Source organism: Ambystoma mexicanum, chromosome 6q, assembly GCF_040938575.1.
Source record: "Ambystoma mexicanum isolate Mex_15411 chromosome 6q, UKY_AmexF1_1, whole genome shotgun sequence".
NCBI classification, from domain to species: Eukaryota; Metazoa; Chordata; class Amphibia; order Caudata; family Ambystomatidae; genus Ambystoma; species Ambystoma mexicanum.
Window position 1 is genome coordinate 488,568,079 of NC_090937.1, and position 22,420 is coordinate 488,590,498.

Here is a 22,420-nt window from a genome sequence, read left to right on the forward strand (position 1 = left end):
GCTTGGAGCAGTTGTGTGTTATACTAACTATTATAACGGAAGCATTGTATGTGTACTGGTAGCTTGGCTTTGACAGGCTGGGCCTGTTCGTCCAGGGCAGAGGGATAAGGGGAAGAATATGTGCAATTCCGACATGTTCAGAGTTGTCCATTGAACCTTTGTGGTAATCCCAGAGAAGTCAGGAGAAGCAAGAGGTGTTATCTAGCAGGCATATTCTGGGTATATCCCTTAGTTAATAACTGCTTGCACAAGGAGTTTGAGATATTATGGCATCCCGCTTTCCTCACCCTTGTTGCCCCAAACCATCCTTCTAATGCCAAGCCTATCAAATCATGAACAAAGAAGATACCCTTGAACTATGTGGGGGAAAGGAGAGGTCTGTCTATAGCCCTTCTCTTGACTCTTATCTATCTCGGAGAGGGGAATGGTCAGACTTGGAAAAGACAGGCCATGCCATGGTCTTGGATATCTTTAGTCCAAGGCTGGACTCGATGCCTCACTTGCAAGCCTAAATATGTATGTGCTCATTGGAAGAAAGGACTTGGAGAAGAGTCTAGCCCTGTTGTCAGCTCTCGGATGATGTTGCAAGCCGGCGGTTAAGATTAATAAAAAATCTCCCACACATCACATTTCTTTGGTTAGCAGTGCCAGTGGGATCAGCATTGTGGGCGGTGCGTATTGAGGAAGTGGCATGCTCGTCAACACGCATCCCCTCTGAAACTGAAAATAAACTTGCACTACAACCAAGAAATTAATCTGAAATAAAATGTTATTTTACATTCAATTTGACAACCTGTGAAAGTTCCAGTTCTTCATATCATGCCATCTGACATAGTATGGCAATGGACGGTTTTTGAGAATGTTGACATGCTCTTGCACATCTATAGAACATTTTAACATAATAGAGTCTCCCACCTTTGATTTGCTTGGCTTGCCAGCTGAACTTGGTCCCATATTTCCTTTTATTCTTCCCTTTGACTTCCCTACTCTGGATCTCAGCTCTCCCTCATTTCAAGTAGCTCAATATGATCTTACCATCCAGCCTGGATATAACCTGATGTTCGGTTGCCTCCTGCAGAGACGTTTGAATGGAACCAACTGAGTCAGGTAATGCGCCGCCAGTCTTTAAGCCGCCACCCTTGTATTAAATTCAAATTCCCAGTTTTCATCTTGCATAATGGTCATTTTCACCCCATTCATCTGGGTGTGATAGAATCTTTCGATCCCACTGTTGGCCTCTGGATGGTATGAAATGCACCTCTTATTTTTTATGCCATTTGACAACAAAAGGCATCCCATTGCCTTGAAATCCAGATGGACTTCATTGTCTGACTGCGAAAGGATCCTCTAATTTCTATGACGGAATTTGTGCTCGTTTCCCAGACCACCCTTATGTGGAGCCTTTTAGAGAAAAGGTCAATCTAGGCAATTATCTACCTCACACCCTGCCCTCTGATTGTCACTTGGTGGGCCAACATTAGTGCCTTAAGCCTATTTCCTAACATTAAGCACCCTTTCTGCAAATTCCAGAGAAAATTAACAAAATATTCTATTTTCTGGTCCGCCCATGCAGAGTAAGCGTTTTGTTTTTGAGCAGCCCAAATGACCATTATAAGCGATCTTCATCAGTTAATCTCCGAGATTTTCTATCACCCGCCTCTACTGCACAGTCCTCATACTCGAGTTCAGCACGTAGCCTCTTTTACTCTTTAAAAGCTGGACCCAGATCTCCTTACCACCCAAACTGTACACGTTTTCAATATGCATGCTCCTCTTGACATCCTTCCCACAACATGCAGACACCTAGGGGCCACCTGTTCACTGCGGTGTCCAGTCAAAGGGTCGAATTCAAAAGGGTCGAATACAATACATTCGACTCAAAAGGGCTGAAAAAAAAATTATCGAATGAGTTTTTTTAAATGTATTTTTTTTTGGCCTTGGTATAGGTTACATTTGTGGTTTTGCCCAAAAAACGGGGGTATGGGTGACCCCCCACCCCACAAAAAAAGTGCATTCGATTTTTTTTCCATTCCAGCCCTTTTGAGTCGAAACAATTGCATTTCGAAACTTTGTGTTCGATCCTTTCACCCTAAACCGTTCACTGCATTTATCACCACACGTCATTGCCAACATGTTTTGTTCTGCCTTAGAAATAAACAGCAAGCCCCACCACCCAACAGTTGAAGTAGACGACAGCTTATAGGTTCATTTATTAAGTTTGAATATAATACCGGTAGGGACGTCTGAGTGAGAATAGCAGCACTGGGATAGAACATTTTCCAAATGGCACCAAATAGGAGTCAGTGGAACACACTAACTGAAGGATTTCTTTGTTTAAAGTCTTATAGGAGAGTCCCATGAAAGGTCTTGTCTAAATTGTGGTGGTGTGTACAGACAGGGATGCTATTGTAGGGGAGGAGTGGATGGTGAATGTGACATGCACTCAAACAAAGGACATGTCAGCGGCCTTTGAATGCGTGATCCGCTGTGCTGGAAGAGATCAAATAGCAATCTGAGGTTATTTCTCTTTAAAGAGCAGAGAACGCATCTCCCCTCCCTCTTGTATTTTATTTGTATTTATTGTGTTTATATAGCGCTTTCATCCATAGCGCTTTACATTATAACAACAGAATACATAGAACATTATAACAGTAGAAGCAATTTAAAATCATGAATCGAACCAATAAAAACAGCAAGTAGAGCAATTAATCTGTGAGGGAAGAGGGAAGGGGTGACGAAGGGAAGGAGGATGGAAAAACAGAAGGGGTATAAGGGTGAAAGTGAGGGAGGATAAGGGGAAGAGGGAGGGAAGAGAGGGTCATAGGGAAGATTCGAGGGAAGGGGAGAGAATGAGAGGTGGGGAAGGTTTCATGGCGGGGAATGGAGAAGGAGAGATTTCAGGGAAGGGCGGAAGGAGGAAAAGGTAGGTATAGAGCGGATAGAGAGAGTTAAGGAGTTCCAGTACAGGGGGGCTAGGAGCTGAAAGGAGCGGAAACGGGAGGAGGCACATGGGGAAGAAGGGACGGTGAGAAGGAAGTGGTCGGCTGAACGAAGGGAGCTGGAGGGAGTGTAGAAAGAGAGGATAGAGGAGAGATAAGGGGGAGCCAGATCATGGAGAGATTTAAAGACTAGACAGAGGAAATGAAATTTAAATTGGGAGTGAAAAGGAAGCCAGCCAAGGGAGGAGAGCGAAGAAGAAATGGAGTCATGCGTGGCAAGGAGACAGAGGGTACGGACGGCTGAGTGGTAGATAGATTTGAGGGGAGCAAGATGAGAAGCAGGTAGTCCAAAGAGTAGGGAGGAGCAAGAGAAGATAGGGGAGGAGATTAAATGTTTTGTAGCATGTAAGGTGAGAGAGGAGCGGACATTGCGAATATTGAAGAGGCGGTAGCGACAGGCACAAGAGGTAAGAGAAATATGGTGGAAAAAGGAGAGGGAAGACTCAAAGTGAATGCCTGGATTGCGAGCGTGGGTAGAGAAAGGAAGATTAGAGGGGGGAAAGTGAATGAAAGGTGGAGGAGAGGGAGAGGGAAGAGTATTGGAGGGAAAGAATAAGACTTCAGTCTTATCAGTATTGAGAGAAAGAAAGCAGAGGCTCACTTAGGCTGGGAGAACTCGTACTTGCTCAAGCAGACCAAAAAACCTTTATTCGGAAGCCATGTCATGCACCTGACCTGAAAGTCATGCGGGACGATTGAAGAAGGTCCCGGTATGGGTGTTGGTACTGTCTATCTGTGACAGAATGCCACCTGTGAGGGTTTACTAGCTTTAGCAAAAAATGACACTGGTGACTTTATCTCAGAAAGTGAAATCTGCTAATCAGACCACACCTTCATAATGCTCTGTGCCAAAAAGTATGGTGCAAACCTGTATCTGGCCAAGATTGTCTATTGCCACCCCCAGCAACTGCCTTGTAGGTTGGGAACAAGGCAGTTGGAGCTGTAGTTGCATTTCTGCAAACAACCTGCTGGAACCCAAAGTTCCAACAGTAAAGGGACTTCCCTTAAACCTGGCCAACCATGATCCAAATTGTATATAACTAGCGGTATCACCCGGCGTTGCCCGAGTCTGTAGCTGACATGCACGTGGGGTCTGCTATAGCCTAGTGTCTCGTTTATTGGGTCATAATGTGAAACTTGTACAGTCCCGGCTACGTTGCACTATTTGATTAAAAAGCTTGGGTAACCGTCCGGCTGCACAAATCAGCCCTACCATCTCCTTATGGCTGGAAACATCTGGCAAGGCTCGCACTAAGATGGACTTAGCCCCCGCCCACCTACATAAAGCACAGCCACGCGCACGCACCAAGAAGTGCACGGGAAGTGCTGTCTTGCTGGCTGGCTGGCGGGTGGTGTGGTGGCCAGTGCCTCTGCACCAGTTTCTTTAACCAAGCAGGAAAGAGCGGTAGATTAGCTGTTTTTCAAGAACGCTAAGTATAGCATCGGCGAGCAGAAATTAGATCACTACAGAATTGTAAGTCCTCGACATCTCTGTCCGTCTGTCTCTCCCCCGATGGAATTTGAACAACATGAGCCCCGGCCAGTCCCTTTCCAACGAAGGAAACCAGTGGCACTGGCAAGAACAAAAAAACTATGAGTAATGCTGCTGGAGAGCGGCCCAAGTGTTCCAGTCGAGCCTGTGCATGTGTCATGATGCCTACCCCCGGGGACCCAGACCAGGTCCAGCAACCCCGGAAGCAGGCATCAAGTTATTTTGGGCAAGCCCAAAAACCCCTGCTAGGGGCTGTTTGGGTGCAATCCTGGCGCCTATGGCGCCAGGCTCATATGGAGAGTCAGTCCTGGCGCCTATGGCGCCAGGCTCATAGAGTAGAACTTACCTGATGCATACCATGCTGCAAGCTTACCTGATGCAGACCATGCTGCAAGAGCTCCAAGCCAAATGAGGCTTGGAAGGGACAATTTTACCTAGGGACTATTTTTTTACTCGGGCGGGGCTGGGGAGGAATACATACCTGGGACTACTTTGGGGGCTATTTAAACCACGTCCGAAGAGCAGCACACGCTTCGTGTTATTCTGCATCCAGCAGCGTAATGCTCACCGTGCCTGCAAGTCTGCATCCATCTTCTGCCACGCCCGCCACGAGTTTGGAGCTCCTAGAAAAAGGGAGAAAGAAGGAGAAAAGGTTAGAACAAGAGCAATACCTTTGATCCTTACCTGAATTCCCGATCCATCGCGCCTTCGAGCTGGAAGAAAGAAGTTATTTTATGCGCGTCGCCTCGCCTGCTGCAGCGCCTTGCTCAACTCACCGGCCTTCGCAGCATCTTCACATTCCACTGCATCCTCCTGCATGTTCCCGCCGCATTCCGGCACCTAAGGAGTAGACAAGAACAGCAAGGTGAGCCAAGGGAATACACAGAGGAATATTAGTAACCCCCCATAGACTTACCTGATTTTACCACCGGGGGTACTATTCCTCTTCAGGGCTGGCCCCTAAGGGGAAACAAAAGGACAGCAAGGTGAAACAAAGGGACTATCAAGGGGAACCCTCCTCACCACATTAGACTTACCTGATTTTACCGCCAGAGGTATTATTCCCCGAGACTTCATACTTTCTCTCAGTGCCTGAATAAGGGAGAAAGCAACAGGTTACATATTGACATTATTTATCGAACTGTGTTGGAAATACAAATCCTTACCAGAATATTACCGGTCGCCACGAGGAACTCTTCACTAGGGTCAAGCTGCAATCTGCAACGAATCGGACAAGAGTGAAAGTCAGGCATTTGAACTCTTACCAACTACATACTTTTCGGAGTCAATATTGTTCTGGAACTCACCAATTCCTTCGAGCCAGTGAAGCAACTGGTTATCAACGCGCCCCTGCGCTCAATGCAGGATGGAGAGCTCATCTTTTCAAACCATCAGGTGAGACTATAAGAGGGGACATCAAAGGTGATCCGTAGGGAGAACAGCGGGGGTGGGGGGATTTACACTCAACTCCACGGGTGGTTAATTCCCTTTCTCCATTTGCAGAAGAATATTCCTACGGGCCAAGCAAACAAAGCTAGGTGGGCCAGTCCAGTCCGTCATCTCGGCCCTACGCGTCACATTGGTGGAGACCGCAGCTGTCCAGTTCAGATCGACGCCTCTCTGGGAGCCAGGTGAGCGTAACAAACCCAGAACCAGTACCTATAATTTCCGAACAAAGGATTCTTGGCATGACTACTCTACAGACACTAGAGGACATTCAGGTAAAGATCCAGCAACTCTTTGATCCTACAGCCCTGCAGGACTGGGTAAAGAAAGGCCCGGACTACTCTGTCACCCATGATCTGCCTTATTACCAAGGGCGGCTATTTCTGCCAAACAAGGAACTACAAGAGCTAGTCATTTCCTGTTATCATGATACCCTATTGGAGGGGCACCCAGGTATTGCAAAAACTGAAGCTAAAATTAAAAGACAATTCTGCTGGCCCACCTGGCGAAAGGATATTAAATCATTTGTGATGTCTTGTGGCATTTGCGCCCAAAACAAAAGTCAAAAGAAAAAACCAGCTGGACTCTTACAACCTTTAGACATTCCGCCTACACCATGGCACACCTTATCGTTAGACTTTATTACTGATCTACCTCCTTGTAATGGATTTAACACCATTCTAGTTATTGTGTTTTCTTTTTTCCAAGATGGCCCACTTTATTCCTTTAAAAGGATTACCTTTAGCCTCAATCCTGGCCAAAGAATTCCTCGAAAACATTGTTCACATACATGGATTTCCGTCCGTGTTGGTCTCTGACCGGGGCAGTCAATTCATTTCACATTTTTGGAAGAAATGTTGTCAATTGGCGCAAATCGACGTGAGATAATTGACCAGTCACCACCCCCAGACCGATGGTCAAACGGAGAGGACCAACCAGACTCTTGAACAATACCTGCGTTGTATGTTACATCAGACTGAAAGTAATTGGAAGGATATTCTTTGGATCGCCGAATATGCATACAATAATTCAGTACATTCTGGAACTGGACAAAGCCCCGTTTATACCCTATATGGGCACCATCCTCGAACCTCAGACCTTGACTCACCCCAACACTTAGAAATGCCCGCAGTGGACCATCTACACGCTACGATTACACAAGCCTTTAAGAAGGCAACTACACATTTAAAACAAGCGAAGGAGAAATATAAGAAAGATGCTGATCGGCATAGAAGTGATACTCCACAGTACCAGATAGGGGATCAAGTACGGTTGGCCACAAAACACATACCTCTCAAGGGAACGCAGACCTTTAACCCTAGATATTTGGGACCTAACTCTATTAAGGCCATTATCAACCCGGTGGCCGTCAAGTTGGACTTACCTGCTAATATGCGAATGCACCCCGTCTTTCATGTGTCACTTTTGAAGCCAGTGCAACCAGGGACAAGACTAACCAAGCCACCAGACCCCATCCTTATAGACGGGGAACCCGAATTTGAGGTTAAAAATATCCTGGACTCCAAGATGGTGAAGTCAAAACTGTTTTATTTCATCGACTGGAAAGGTTACGGACCACAGGAAAGGTCTTGGGAACCTAGTGACCACGTGCATGCACCTCGATTGGTGAAAAGATTCCACCGAAATTTCCCAGACAAACCAAAACCACGGGGAAGAACGACTTTAGGAGGGGCCTTGGGGGGGAGTGCTATCATGATGCCTACCCCCGGGGACCCAGACCAGGTCCAGCAACCCCGGAAGCAGGCATCAAGTTATTTTGAGCAAGCCCAAAAACCCCTGCTAGGGGTTGTTTGGGTGCGGTCCTGGCGCCTATGGCGAGTCAGTCCTGGCGCCATAGGCACCAGGCTCATAGAGTAGAACTTACCTGATGCAGACCATGCTGCAAGCTTACCTGACGCAGACCATGCTGCAAGAGCTCCAAGCCAAATGAGGCTTGGAAGGGACTATTTTACCTAGGGACTATTTTTTTACTTGGGCGGGGCTGGGGAGGAATACTTACCTGGGACTACTTTGGAGGCTATTTAAACCACGCCCGAAGAGCAGCACACGCTTCGCGTTATTCTGCATCCAGCAGCGTAACGCTCACCGTGCCTGCAAGTCTGCATCCAGTCTTCTGCCACACCTGCCTCGAGTTTGGAGCTCCTAGAAAAAGGGAGAAAGAAGGAGAAAAGGTTAGAACAAGAGCAATACCTTTGATCCTTACCTGAATTCCCGATGCATAGTGCCTTCAAGCTGGAAGAAAGAAGTTATTTTATGTGCGTCGCCTCGCCTGCTGCAGCGCCGCGCTGCACTCACCGGTCTTCGCAGCATCTTCACATTCCACCGCATCCTCCTGCATGTTCCCTCCACATTCCGGCACCTAAGGAGTAGACAACAACAGCAAGGTGAGCCAAGCGAATACACAGAGGAATATTAGTTACCCCCCATAGACTTACCTGATTTTACCACTGGGGGTACTATTCCTCTTCACGGGTCGGCGCAGCTTCCACTGCATCTTCGCCGAACCCCGGCCCCTAAGGGGAAACAAAAGGACAGCAAGGTGAAACAAAGGGACTATCAAGGGGAACCCTCCTCACCACAATAGACTTACCTGATTTTACCGCCAGAGGTATTATTCCCCGAGACTTCATACTTTCTCTCAGCGCCTGAATAAGGGAGAAAGCAACAGGTTACATATTGACATTATTTATCAAACTGAGTTGGAAATACAAATCCTTACCAGAATATTACCGGTCGCCACGAGGAACTCTTCACTAGGGTCAAGCTGCAATCTGCAAGGAATCGGACAAGAGGGAAAGTCAGGCATTTGAACACTTACGAAACTACATACTTTTCGGAGTCAATATTGTTCTGGAACTCACCAATTCCTTCGAGCCAGTGAAGCAACTGGTTATCAACGCGCCCCTGCGCTCAATGCAGGATGGAGAGCTCATCTTTTCAAACCATCAGGTGAGACTATAAGAGGGGACATCCGGGGGTGGGGGGATTTACACTCAACTCCACGGGTGGTTAATTCCCTTTCTCCATTTGCAGAAGAATATTCCTACGGGCCAAGCAAACGAAGTTAGGTGGGCCAGTCCAGTCCGTCATCTCGGCCCTATGCGTCACATTGGTGGAGACCGCAGCTGTCCAGTTGAGATCGACGCCTCTGTGGGAGCCAGGTGAGCGTAACAGCATGGAAGACAATTAGCACACCTGGGCTATTAAGTGAAAACAACCTGTCCAAAATGACTAGGTTTTTCTCCAAGAAAGGGGGTAATGATGGGCAGATGAAGAGCAAGCGCTAACTGCTATTGTTGAGGATATAAGAGTTGCCCTGCCATTTAGAGGCACAAAACTGATTTCCAATGTATTGAATCATCCGGTAAACATGGGGAACAATGTGCATGAGGTTACACAGTGTGAACACCAGATGTTACCGAGTTATTTGGAGTCTCAGGTGGGGAGGATATAAACTGAAGTAAGCTTGAGGGGCAGTGGCACCGAGAATGAGGTCAATACTGACATGGCTTCACTAGGCTGTCCTGGTTAGGCTAGAGCAATGTGCTTGACACTAGTGTCAAGCACATCGCGACACAGCAGGAAATCGGGAGCCTAACCAGGAGGGCCACCAGCCCAGAATCACAGTGGGCTTTCATATAACCATTGCTCTAGCTTAACCAGGACAGCACAACCAGCCCAGGAATCATAGAGGGCATGATACAATAATTGCTTTAGCCTTGAAAAAGACCCTAGAGGTAGAAACACGTGTCGGCTGACCCATTAAGACTACATTTCTTCACTGCAATAATAAAATCACATTGGGTTCAAAATCAAACTGTAGAGGATATCAATCTTTTTAATCAAATAGCTCAAGGTATCTGTGACTGTACTACTTTCACTCTGCCCAAAGAGGAGGTGTGGGCAGCACCTCCACCCACCCGTGACCATGCTGCTACAAAACAAACTCAGTGAATTATAGAACGAAGCACAAGGATAGTTTCAGTTTAGGGCCAAACCTTTCTGTGTACAGGTATTGTATTATAACTTCCTATTTTTGAAAAATAAAAAAATTGGCAATCTCCCGAAATCGCCAATACTGCTAGCAAAGGGCCAGACCCCACTCGACCCCAGTGCAGGGCGAATGGGTGGGGTTGGTCAAATTTCACTATCACCAGTACACCCCAGACTGGTATGCCGACCTTGTATCCTAACCTCATATGTTTGGTAAAGTCGCAAAATCGGCAATCTCCCGAAATCGCCTATACTGATAGCACAGGACCAGACCCCACCCTCTGCAGGGCGAATGGGTGGAGTTGGTCAGATTTCACTATCGCCAGCACACCCCAGACTGGTATGCTGACCTCAGCCAAAATTTCGGCCCACCAACTGTTGTGGGGCTGGAGCCAACAATCACAAAATCATCAATCTCCCCAAATCACCCATACTAATAGCACAGGGCCTGACCCCGCCCTGTGAAGGGCGAATGGGTGGTGATGGGGAAATTTTACTATTGCCAGTACACCCCAGACTGTTATGCCAAACGTGGGCCATAATATCAGCCCACCAACTGTTATGGGGCTGGAGCCAACCCGGAACATACAAACACACTTTCAGAAATATATATATATAGATTATGTACCTCCATGGTAAGAACCATATCCGTTTTATTATAGTGGTCTATGGGAATATGCAATTATACTGGGCAAAACCTTTTGGAATCATTTTACTGACGGACTGTTTTCCAGTGATCCCCTACATCTGGCAGGGCCTTTTGTGTATCTGCTGTCTTAGGCTGAGTTCTATCTGTCAGGGGTTGGGTTTCACCCAAAACGAACCATTTGAGCCCAGCTCTAGAAACTCCCATTTGTTCTCTCTCTCTGAATGCTTGTCACTTTCACAGGCGCACAGGATATAGCTGGCGGGAGGGGCCTATAGGAAGTAGTACTTCAAAGGTGAGCAGTTCCTGGACAATGACGAGCATGGCAGACATAGGAGAGGTAGAAGTTTGATTATCCCAGGAGTATAGTTTTTTTTTTTTAACGATTTTATTGATTTTATTCAACCAAACAAAAATACAAACCAAACAAGCAGTGCATATATCAACAGTTCAATTGTCCATTGCTCAATTCCAGTCACTGCTCGCCCCCTCCCACCCTCCTTTGAGCCTTTTTATTCCATGCCCTCTGTATCTGCTGCGTGCGGTGGGGTCTCACTTTCTGTGGATTCTGTCAGGTCTCGTATTGTTCCAAACAATTCTGCTATTAATGATTTCCACGCCATCAGGGTTCCCGCCTCCTCCTCTTCCCCTACATTGCTTGCCTCTTGCCATACCATTGTTTCTGCCTGCGCTTATTTCTGCAACTCTTTCCACCACACCTCCACCCGTGGTCTATGACATGTCTTCCATCCCATGGCAATCCTTCTCTTTGCAAGCACATATGCTAGATCTTTTAATTTGCTAATGTGCTTAAGTTTCTACGATCTGGGGAACCCCCCCAACAAGCGGGCCCAGGCTTTGTCTATAACAATCTTAACCCCCTTTTCCGCTAATTTCTGCGCTACTTCCCCCCAGAAACGCTCAATTACTGGGCATGACCAGAACATGTGTACCATGTCAGCCTTTTCTTCGTCACATTTGGGACATGCTTCGTCCTGCATTTTCAAATCTAGATATCCTATGAGGTGTAATTATTGTCCTGTGCGTAATATACAGTTGTATCTGTTTCAACCTTACATTTCGTGACACCTTTTTATGATACCCCAGGGCACGTTCCCAGATCCCATCCTCAATCGGGGCTCCTGCTTCCGCTTCCCAATCCAGTCTCAATTGTGTTAGATCCTTCCCAACCTTAGACATCACCATCTCGTACAGTCTGGAGATCTCATGCCCCCCCTCCGATATATCATATATTGCATCTATGATAGCATCTGGTTCTTCTTCCAGTACTCTTTCGGGCCATGCTTTCCTGATTCTCTGCACCATTCTGTGATGTGTGATATACTGGCCCGTGTGTAACCCCGCTTTCTCTCCCAGCGCTTCAAAATCTATAATAGTCCCCTCTCGCCAAATATCTCCTAACGTTGCCAGCCCCACCAATTCCCAGTGGTTCCTGATTGTCATCCTCAGCTGCTTATCTTCTCCTACCAGTGCAACTAATGGTATCTGCGGGGAACAAGGGAATGGGTCTCCCATCATCCGGCATGCCCGGCGCCACATATTCCACCCAAGCACCATCATCCTGGGACGCTCCATTTCGGTCTTGGGCAGCCAGATCATCTCTTTCAAATAAAATGGGGCGCAATCATGTCCGAACAACCTGGATTCGGGGGTCGCTTCATCTGAGAGCCATTTAGCAACATATTGCAGCTGACTAGCTACATAATAAACTTCATAATTAGGCAGTTTTATTCCCCCTTTTTCATAGAAGTTCTGCAGCTTCCATAGTGCTACTCTATTCCGGGTACCATGCCACAGAAAATCCCTATACATGCTGTTCAGTTTAGCAAAAAACTTCTTGCGTATCATGTATGGGATGTTCCCAAAATAATGCAGGAGCCTAGGTAAGACCACCATCTTCAGCATTGCACTGCGTCCCATCATTGCCAAGGGCAACTTCACCCAAAATTTCATGCACCTCTCAATTTTCTCAATGGCCACCTCAGCATTGTGCCTATGTTCTTCTTCAACCGTATGGTACACGTCTATCCCCAGGTACCGGAACGTATTAATCGCCCATGGTATTTGTAACACCGGTAACCGTCTCACAGGGGTTCCCTTGTAGCTGCCTAACCGAAAAATACTAGACTTTTGAGGATTCGCCGCTATCCCAGATAACCCAGCATACCTCTCCATCACCTCAAGGATGTACTGGAGATTCTCTTCCGGGTGCCTCAGGTACAGCAACAGATCATCCGCATATAAGGAGATCAAGTGTCGTTCCCCCCCCCACCTTGATACCTATAGTGTCGTATTGTTGTCTAAGGTATATTGCTAGAGGCTCCAGGGCTAGTATACAAAGCATAGGGGACCATGGGCACCCCTGTCTGGTGCCTCTACTGAGTTGCCATCTCTCGGATATCACTGATCCCGTTCTAACTCTAGCCAGTGGTTCACTGTACAGCACCTTCGCCCATCTTATATATCCAGGTCCCATCCCGCATACCGCTAGGGCCGCCAGCAGCCACGGCCACTTGACCGAATCAAACGCCTTTACCGCGTCCAAGGACACAATCGCCATCTCTCCCTCATTGTTACTTCCCCATACAACAACCCGGTGGAGTCGCCTTATGAGTTATATTTCTATTCGGGACATAGCCCGTCTGATCTGGGTGTATAAATTTGCTGATAACTCTTCGTAATCTGTTTGCCAAGACAGCCGTCAGTATCTTGCTGTCCTGGTTCAACATTGACAAAGGTCTGTATGAGCCACAGCTATGCCCAGGCTTGTTGGGTTTGGGAAGCGGTATTATAATTGCCTCTCTAAGTGACTTCGGTAACCGTCCCACCTCAAACGCTTCATTTAGCATTTCTAACATTGGGGGGAGCACTTCCTTCGCATGCACTTTATAAAATTCACTTGGGAACCCGTCCGCCCACGGAGTCTTACTAGTAGGCAGCTGTCTCACCACTTCTTCTAACTCCTCCAAAGTAATTGGTGCATCAAACTCCTCTCTTTCCTCATCACTTAACATAGGCAGTCCTATGTCTTCCAGTGTTTCCGTTATCTCCTCATGGCTACTCCTCTCTTCATCCCCATATAGTAACTTGTAATAATCCGCAAACTCCTGGTTAACTCCCTCTTAGGTATCCACTACATTACCATCTTCTCTCATTATCGTTCTAATCGTGGGTCTGGGAGTTTCGCTCTTGTATAACCATGCCAAAAGCCGTCCTGTTTTATCCCCTCCCGCATGCTGTCTCTCTATATACTTTTTGTAATTGAGGTTGCATAGTCTTTCCCATCGTTCCGCACATGTCTGCTGTAGCTGAAGTACCAGCTCCATGTCTACACTTCCTCTGTGTAAAGCCTTTTCCAGTTCCTTTTCCGTTCTTTGCAGGTCAGCCAAAACTCCACCCTGCAGGCCTTTTGATTTTGCTATGGCCACCCCTCGCATCACCACCTTGAAGGCTTCCCATAATGTACTGGCAGAATCAACGCTACCCGTATTCATCTCAAAGTAGTTTGTGATTTCCTCCCTTATGTCCTCCCTAAACACAGGGTCCTTGAGCGCCTCTGCTCGGAGGCGCCATGTCGGGATCCATGCTCTCCAGGGGCGATATTGCCACCCGAGGACCAGGGGCGAGTGGTCTGAAAGGACCCTCGCTTTATATTCTATCTGAGTAACATCTGTTATTACCTCTGGCGTAGCGAAGATATAGTCCAGCCTTGTATGCAGCTTCTGAGGGGCAGAATAGTGAGAGTACTGTCTTTCTCGGGGGCATTTCGTTCTCCACACATCTGCCAGACCAAAGTCGTCTAGCAGTGTCTGCAGTACTTTAGCCGCTGGGGCGGGTCTACCCATTTTGCCATCTGATCTGTCTACCTTGGGGTTCAACACACAGTTAAAATCCCCACCCCAGATCACCGCACTACCCATACACATACTAAGGTTGGCACACAAAGTTCTGAAATACACTGCCGCGCTCTGATTGGGGGCATATGTATTTACTATGCTTATCTCTTTATTCTCCACTAATCCCCTCAGCAAGACCATCCTCCCGTCCTTTTCCGCCATTTCTTGTAATAGTTGGAAAGGGACATGCGGAGCAACCCAGATGAGCACTCCCCTAGCATAAGCAGAGTATGTCGAGCCCACCACAACCCCTTTCCATTTCTTCGCAACCATCTCCATCTTTTCCCGTGTAAAATGTGTCTCTTGCAACAGTGCAATGTCTATCTTTTGCCTGCGCAGGTACAACATGACCTTATTCCTTTTTAGATAACTGTTGAGTCCCCTGACATTCCACGTGATTATCTTAAGTTCCCCCATGGCATCTTAGAGTCCCCTCTCCACTCCCACCGGTGCAGTCCAGATCCCACTTCCACTTAAATCTATCTAAGCTCATTCCCAATTCAAACTTCCTACAACTACAAACACTCCAAACACCCTTTCCCCGGTCCCTCCCGCCTCCCTTCCCATCCCCAACAGCACCCTCCCCAACTGTTGCCCAGCTCCATCCCTGGATCTCAGGCACCCCCGCATCTAGCCCTTTCTGGTGAAACTCGTACTCGCGACTCAGCAGGGTGTGGCCGCCCTATTGGCTGCCTTCCTACAAATTCTCGGGGGTAGGTAACCGCGCTCCTTCTGCTCCCATTCTTTTAAAGTTGTTACTCTTAATGCTCTTAGTTTCATGCGCGCTATTATACACCATACTAATATTATCATCCAGCTCACTTATGCATTGCATTCACTATATTCCAGTCCATCAAAGTCTTAAAGTCCCAAGGTCATCAAAAATCAATCAAATATCCTTTTTTCCCCCCCTACCAGGACCCTTCCCCCCCTTTATCCCTCTGCTTTCGTGATACAGACTCCTCACTTGTCATGGTCCTGGCGGTCTTTCTCCACCTCCTGCTCTGGACAGCCCTGCAAGTCCAACCATGACGCCGCATCCTCTGGGGTGTCGAAGAAAAACGCTCTCCCTTTGTGCAAGACCTTTAGCTTTGTAGGGTACAGAAGCATATACTTGATTCCACCTGCACATAGCCTCCTCTTGACCGCCACGTAACTGTACCTCTGCACCAGCATCGTGTAGTCAGGGTGTGCCATGATGTTAGTGGATGCTCTCTCTATCGTTCCGCCCTTACGAAAAATACTCCAAGATCTTCTCCCTGTCTTTATAATTCAGGATCTTTGCAATTATCGGGCGCGGCGGGGCCCCAGGCCATGGTTTTCTCATCAGGGCCCGATGTGCTCGTTCAACTGTGAACCCCTGCGAAAGCTTGTCTGCCCCTATCTCCTGCAGGATCATGTTCTCCACATAGTTCGTGGTGTCTTGGCCCTCCTCTCCCTCCGGCAGGCCGACCACCTGTATGTTATTCCTCCTCGCCCTTCCTTCCGCTTCCTCCATTCGATTTTCGAGGTTGGCAACCTGCTGTTTTAGCACATGGACCTCCTTTGCATTGTTTGCGTTGACATCCGTGTTGGTCTTCACCGTGCTTTCCAGGCCACTTGTCCTTTCTGCCAGCGCCCTGACATCTTGTCTCAGCAGGGTGACTTCTATTCCTACGGCATCTATTTTGTTTTCTAGTGCCGTCCGTAGATCCACCATAGCTGTACCCCATTTTGCACTTAGTTCTGTAATGGCTGCCAGGACCTGGTGGTTATCTCCGTCTGTGGCGCCATCCGTGGAGGCCGCCACCGCGCTTTGCATCAGAGTTGAGGGAGTCCGTTGTGCCTTTGCAAAGGTCTCCATTGTGGGTTGTTTACTCTTGGCTCTCAATCCTTTCACTGACATCGTGCAATCCTTCCTATGTGTATGGTTCCAACTATTCAGTGTCGCCGCGGCTTCCCCCAGTCAGTCAGGCACTGGTGCGCCCTTTCCAGTGGGCTGCGTGTCGCTGTGGCACGTGAAGCCTTGTTTGAAGTGGGCTGTTTCCTCCCACGTCTCCCTCCACCTAATACTTATAATATGCCCTCAATGTGGTCCTGGGGGCCAGCAAACTTGCCTTGTCCATCACTATCACCACGATTCAGGTCTTTGTGGAGTTCAGTGCTTGTGTCCGCTGTACGGGAAGCCTTTCATGGGCATCTGCGTTTGGCTTGCCTACTGAGTGGGCTGTGCCCTCCCACGTCTCTCCCTTAGCCTCTGTAGTCGGTGTCTCCTTGGCGTGTTTCTAGGGGTCTATAAGTGCACCTCGTTGGCCACTACTGCTGTGTCTCAGGCCTCATTGGGGTTCAGTGACAGGAGCTTCCCTGCCCTTAGTCTACCTAATTAGGCTCTCCTTCTCCTCCACCACCTGTGCAGCTCCGGCCTGCGCCTTCCGCGCTGTCTCACGGCCACCGCCCTTGTCTCAGTCACACATAGAATCCATGACTGAATGCCTCCGCCATTTTGTTATTCGTTTATTTATTTACTCGGGCACCGAGTATTCCCTCCACGGCGCTAGAATTGTCTGTCAGTTCCACTCCCTCGGGTGCTCAACTGCTCCATACCTTATTTTCAGTGAAATCTACGTTTCTCTTGATGTTATGCAGTGCCTTCCCTTAACGCACTGTTATCACAGCCATTTCGTTTACTCCGTTTACTCCAACAGCCCTCAAGCCCTTACGTGCCGACTCGCATTTGGGCTCTCCCCTCCCTGGGCACAGTTCGCCTTTGTTTGCAGCGCTTCTCTTGCCTTTGATTAGTTTATTTCACTTCAATGCGTGCGGCTCTTACGGGCCCAGCCGTGTGCGCACTCTGCCATTGCCGCTCCCGGTGGCAGAGGCGCTCACTCAGCGCAGCCCTCTGCTTTTCGCATCGATCTGATGTGCTCCGTCAGCCCCACTCAGCCGCACATTGGCCGTCCATACGTTCGTTGGGTCCCCAACGTTACACGCACTGCGGCGGCGTTCCTCAGTGTCAGGGGTCCGCTTTCTCTGTAAACGCCCGCCCGCTCAGACCCCCACCCATGCGGTATGGGTTCCTTTTCTACTGCTGACTTGTGCGCACACAGGGCTTCTCCTTGCCACTGTCGCCTGCCCCTTATTTCCTGGCGGTCCACAATGCCGGAATTTACATGGAGGCTTGCAACATGTATCCTCTCAGTGTTAGCTTGTAGCAGACTGATCCCACACCCGTGATGTGTTCGCGTCCTCCGGCACCTCGCGCTGTGCGTTGCTCTCTATCTGCGCTCCGTCGGGTGCATCGGCGGGTTCCTTTGTTCCCTGGCATCCGCCATCTTGATGCCATCTTCGTCAAGTCGCGGCTCTGCACTTACAGGGCCCTTTCTGACGACTTGCTTGTCCATTTCATTTCGTTGGATGCTCATTCTGCGCCCATTGCATTCCAACAGCTGCATGTGTCTTTTCCCTGCATTCGAGCCGTCTTTTTCGTCTTGCGCATCAGGATCAGTGTCGGATGTGTAGGAGCTCACGGGAAAGGCTACCTACTCCATGGCTGTTAGGCCATGCCCCCCCATCCCAGGAGTATAGTTGCAGCCAAGAAAGGGGCTCAACCATATTGATATTTCATAGGCCACTCCCATTTCCTGTACCACCCTCCCCACTTCCCGCAGGAAAAGGATTGGTCCTTAACACAAGGCTTCAAATGGACGAATCTACTATGGTCGATTGACTATGTAAGGGGGTCGGTGCCCCCTCCTGCCATAGTTGAATCGTCTTTGCAGATCAGAATTTTTCATCAGGAACCATAGAGGTGAAGATAAAGACTTCAAGGTGAAAACAAGACCCCCCCCCCCACTCCTCACCCATCCAGAGGATCATTTGGGTGATCTGCTGATTGGACAAGGCCTACCTGCTGCCTGAACACTGGTAGCTTGTTTTCTGCTCAGTGGAGGTGGTAGCCCACATAAGTGCTCACAGGCAACCTTCCTGGTAGAAAGGGACAAGAAAAGGGCCCGCCTTATTCCTGAAGACCCTACACGGGGTCCTCCAGCAACTAAGAAGCCACAACAGAGCTCTGGGCTCTGTTTCCCACCTCAAATCACTTTCAAACTGCTTCAACCACTTTTGAGTCTTATGTAAGCCACTGTAGGCCCCTTGGAGCTGCCTTTGACACTTTATGCTGCTTTGCTCTAGCTGTCTTCAAGCCAACTGCAGAACCGCATCGCATCTCTGGACCCCGTAAAACTGACCCAACCAATTAAAGACACCAATTTAACCATTGCCTTCCTGTTCTGCAGCCGATTTAATCCGCTCACTGCTGCAGGATGACATCATATCACTGGACCGCCTCAAACCGACACTACGATCTTGATGCAAACTCTAGTCTCAACACTGGCTCTGCCCATTGGAAATCACCATTGGAAGCCTGACTCTATGCCCTTCAGCCTCCGACGAAGAATGCAAAGACCTTCTAAACAGTTCTGTCCCCGTGGCCTGGCTGGAAGGGCCCCAGTGACAATGTAGGACCCCAGTCTTCCCTTTTTAAAGCATATTCATTGAACTATAACAGTTCTGCAGAGACTATTTCTTGTCCACCCCTGGCTTCAGATGCAGAGTTCCTCCTTTCATTCAAAAGTTTGCATATCTTCTGTCTTCCTTTACAAGGGTAGGTTATTAGTGTTTTAGTGTATTAATAGAGTGTTGTATTTTTAGTTTTAATCTAATGGAGGTTCTGATTTCTTTTATAGAACCTTGGTTGAACATTCTTTTATTTTGGTACCACAGTACTATTGTCAGATGTCACCAGATTGGCCCGTTTCACCTTTATGGTTGGGATTAATGCTGGTTTGGTAGTAGTGTGGGTCTCAGTTGGAGTTATACCCACTACTCATCCCTGTACTCCTGCATAGCAGTAGTCCTTTCGTCACACTAACCTCAAAGAAGCAGGATAACTAATGTATTGGTGCAAGATTGTATCACATTGTAGCCATAATTACGCCTTTCTTCCTTAACTGTTTGAATCGTATTTCTCTTTCTGGTCACTTGGGGTAAAGAGAACTGGTCCATAAAATACTTGTAACATCTAGAACTTTTAGAACTTTTGATGCATTTCATATGAGTTTTTGTTTTCGTCTTTGTAGCTTTTTCTCTGTCTGATCTTGCGTGTTTTTTTGTGATACGTGCCCATGTCACTTTAAGGGTTCAACCCCCCTCAACTGGTTAAAGTGTAATCACTTTGAAAAGTCTTGGGCTATGACAAACATTTTTTAATTACTCTATGTAGTGGCCAATAGCAGCTTTTGCTTCAAAATGACAACAGAACTGGAGCAATTATGATGCCCTGAATGTACTGAAGAAATATAATTTCCAGATAACCATTGAATGTGTTCATATGTATATTATTTTGAATTAATTCTCTTTTTTTGATTTTTTCTTAGGAACTGTTGATACTCCATCTCTCCGGGAAAGAATTCAAGCCAGGCCCAATCCAGAACAGGCAAGCAAGATCTAGAACTGCCTTTTATAGGGAATAATTGTAGTCTCAAAACAAGACTATATTACCAATGTATGCTTTTTGCTGCATGCATGCTACCATTTCTGTCCTCTAGCTTTGCCATTTTCAATGACAGCTAACCATAGGAGCTTATGTCCATTCAAACACATTGGGCCTTATCACAAGTCCAGCAGTAACCGTGCCAGTAAAACTGGCAGGTTGCCACCGGACTTGCAAATTTTACCGGCGCCTGGCTTGCCGGAAACACTGGGGCATTACAGCCCCAGCGGTCCGGGAAGACAGGCGCCAGTAATTGTAAATCCACATTCCCATTTGGGAATGGGGACCATGGAAGCACCAGCACCAACGGTGCCAGTGCTTCTATGAAACTCTGCTGGCGGTTGCCCTCCAGCCCGCCAGGTATGACCCTGGCGGGCGGGACGGCACTTGCCTGCAGAGTCGTACTATACCAGTCCAGTAACAACGGCGCCGGTAGGCTTACCGGCGCCGTTGTTACCAGACAGCCATAGTCGTAATGATGCCCATTGTCTTATTGCCATAATAGGTTGCTAATTGTGTACTCTGGTGCCCTGTTTAGGATGCAGTGACCAGAATTTGTTTGATGAACAATTCAAAATAAGCACTTGTAGCTGGTAATGTATCAATTTCTTGTGAATGGTGGATCGTGCTTTTTACTCAGTCGCAGGTTTTTTTTTGTTTAGATATTTGGTGTTACTTGAGTTGAATCGATTATTCGAGCTTCATTGCTGCAAAGGAGCTAAACTGTCAGGAAACATGTAGCCCCTCTTTAAGCAACTGGACTTGGAGGATTCCATCCAATATTGAAAGTAAATGGCATAACTTGTCTAGTTTGTGTATCTACCAGGACAGGTGAGGCTGCAATGTTGTGAGTGTTCATTAATTTTAGATTATATTAGACTGTGTCAAGTAATACACATTTAGATGTGAAGAGTGCAAATGCTGCTTGCAGCCTGTTTAGATGCACAACTATGAATCGCCAATGTGTGGATAAGAACATCAATACTGACAAGATATTTTCATGTAATTTGATCCCTTGGAAGGATCCCTGAGAGTTGACGTATGCCAGTCATTTTGCCTATTTTGAAATCATCCTATTTCTCTGGTTAATGTGTTAACAATTTGGCAAATTGGTTTATGCCAGATTAATTGATTAGGCTATGACCCAGAATATTCTGGCTAAATTCCCATGTCGCATTTTGAGCTGGCAGATCCTCAATTTATATCTTCTGCTTGCAAAATATGATCTTAATCAGAGGCCTGCGTACAAAGGTATTCATGGATCCTTCATCCGCGTTTAACATGGTGTCACTTGGAAAACTTTGGGAGGTGTGCTCCATCATGCAAATTACTACGCTTTTGATGAAAGTACTACAGTTGCTGCAACAGGCACAATCACTTGTGGTAGGTACAGTCTGCGATGTGAATGGACTAATACTTTTTCAGTATCAAGGGGTGTTAGGCAAGGTTACCTGCTGGTGCCCATACTGTTCAATTTGTATACAAATGTTCTCAATGAGGCCCTGATCAACAGGGAAGGGTGCCTACTACCTGCACTTAGTTACATGGATGACCGTGTTATTAGCTAGAACTCCTTACGGTTTACTGTAATTGATAAACTTTTATGCAGGTATATATGTGAAAAGGGATCTGTCATTTTAGGCTGGAGATGCTGAAGTGTTCCTTTTGGGATGGGGAAATAGCTTTCCTAGGTAATTTATGGTGATTGGTGAAATCAAGAGTCGAACAGTGTGCATATCTTGGGGTCATGTTCACTGAGAATGGAAGAGATTGCTTATATATTAGTAAGCATGCAAGCATGCAAGCTCTGGTCATTGTTAGGGAGAATTCTCATAAATGTGCCAATTCCCATCACCTTAGAGACCCCCATCAACTTTGCTGGATTTTGAGGACTTGATTTTTTCACCTGAGAGAGTGTGAGCCTTTTTTCCTACTCTCTTATGTATTTTGATGTGTGTTTTACTCTTGTGTTCTTTGATTATGGGGTTTTTCTTTTCATGTGTGTTACACAGCGCCCTAGGTGCAGTGACACAGGGAAGCCTTTTAGGCTGTCCCAAAGTTTAAATACCTTCTCTGGGATAAACTACTGTTTCCCAGAGAATGTAAGGTTAAATTGACTTTACTAGTCTTTTTAAATTCCTAGACCCAGCACACACTAGCTTACAATAGAGTGCTGGAGGGGTTACCTAGTATCCCCTATGTCTAGAAACTAATGTAGCAGTCAAATGCTACCCTATCCTATCGAAATGGCTGGTAGCAGTGGTTTTACAACGAACTACCATGATTTTTCCCGACTGCGAACACGGGTAGCTAAAAATCACGGGAGCCATGTTTTTCAAGATGGCGCCTAAGCCCCCTTTGTTTAAACAGGTGTTG

The 22,420-nt window shown here is 47.2% G+C and overlaps 1 protein-coding gene across 4 annotated transcripts in view; it reads left to right on the forward strand.

Moving 5' to 3' along the window:
* BDH2 (3-hydroxybutyrate dehydrogenase 2) overlaps positions 1 to 22,420 on the forward strand; it is a 444,818-nt gene that overhangs the window by 367,096 nt on the left and 55,302 nt on the right. For all 4 annotated transcript variants that reach the window (XM_069630973.1, XM_069630976.1, XM_069630975.1 and 1 more), the window contains one exon: positions 19,929 to 19,987. In XM_069630973.1, coding sequence (XP_069487074.1) covers positions 19,929 to 19,987 — 59 coding nt within the window. The remainder of the gene's footprint in view (positions 1 to 19,928; positions 19,988 to 22,420) is intronic.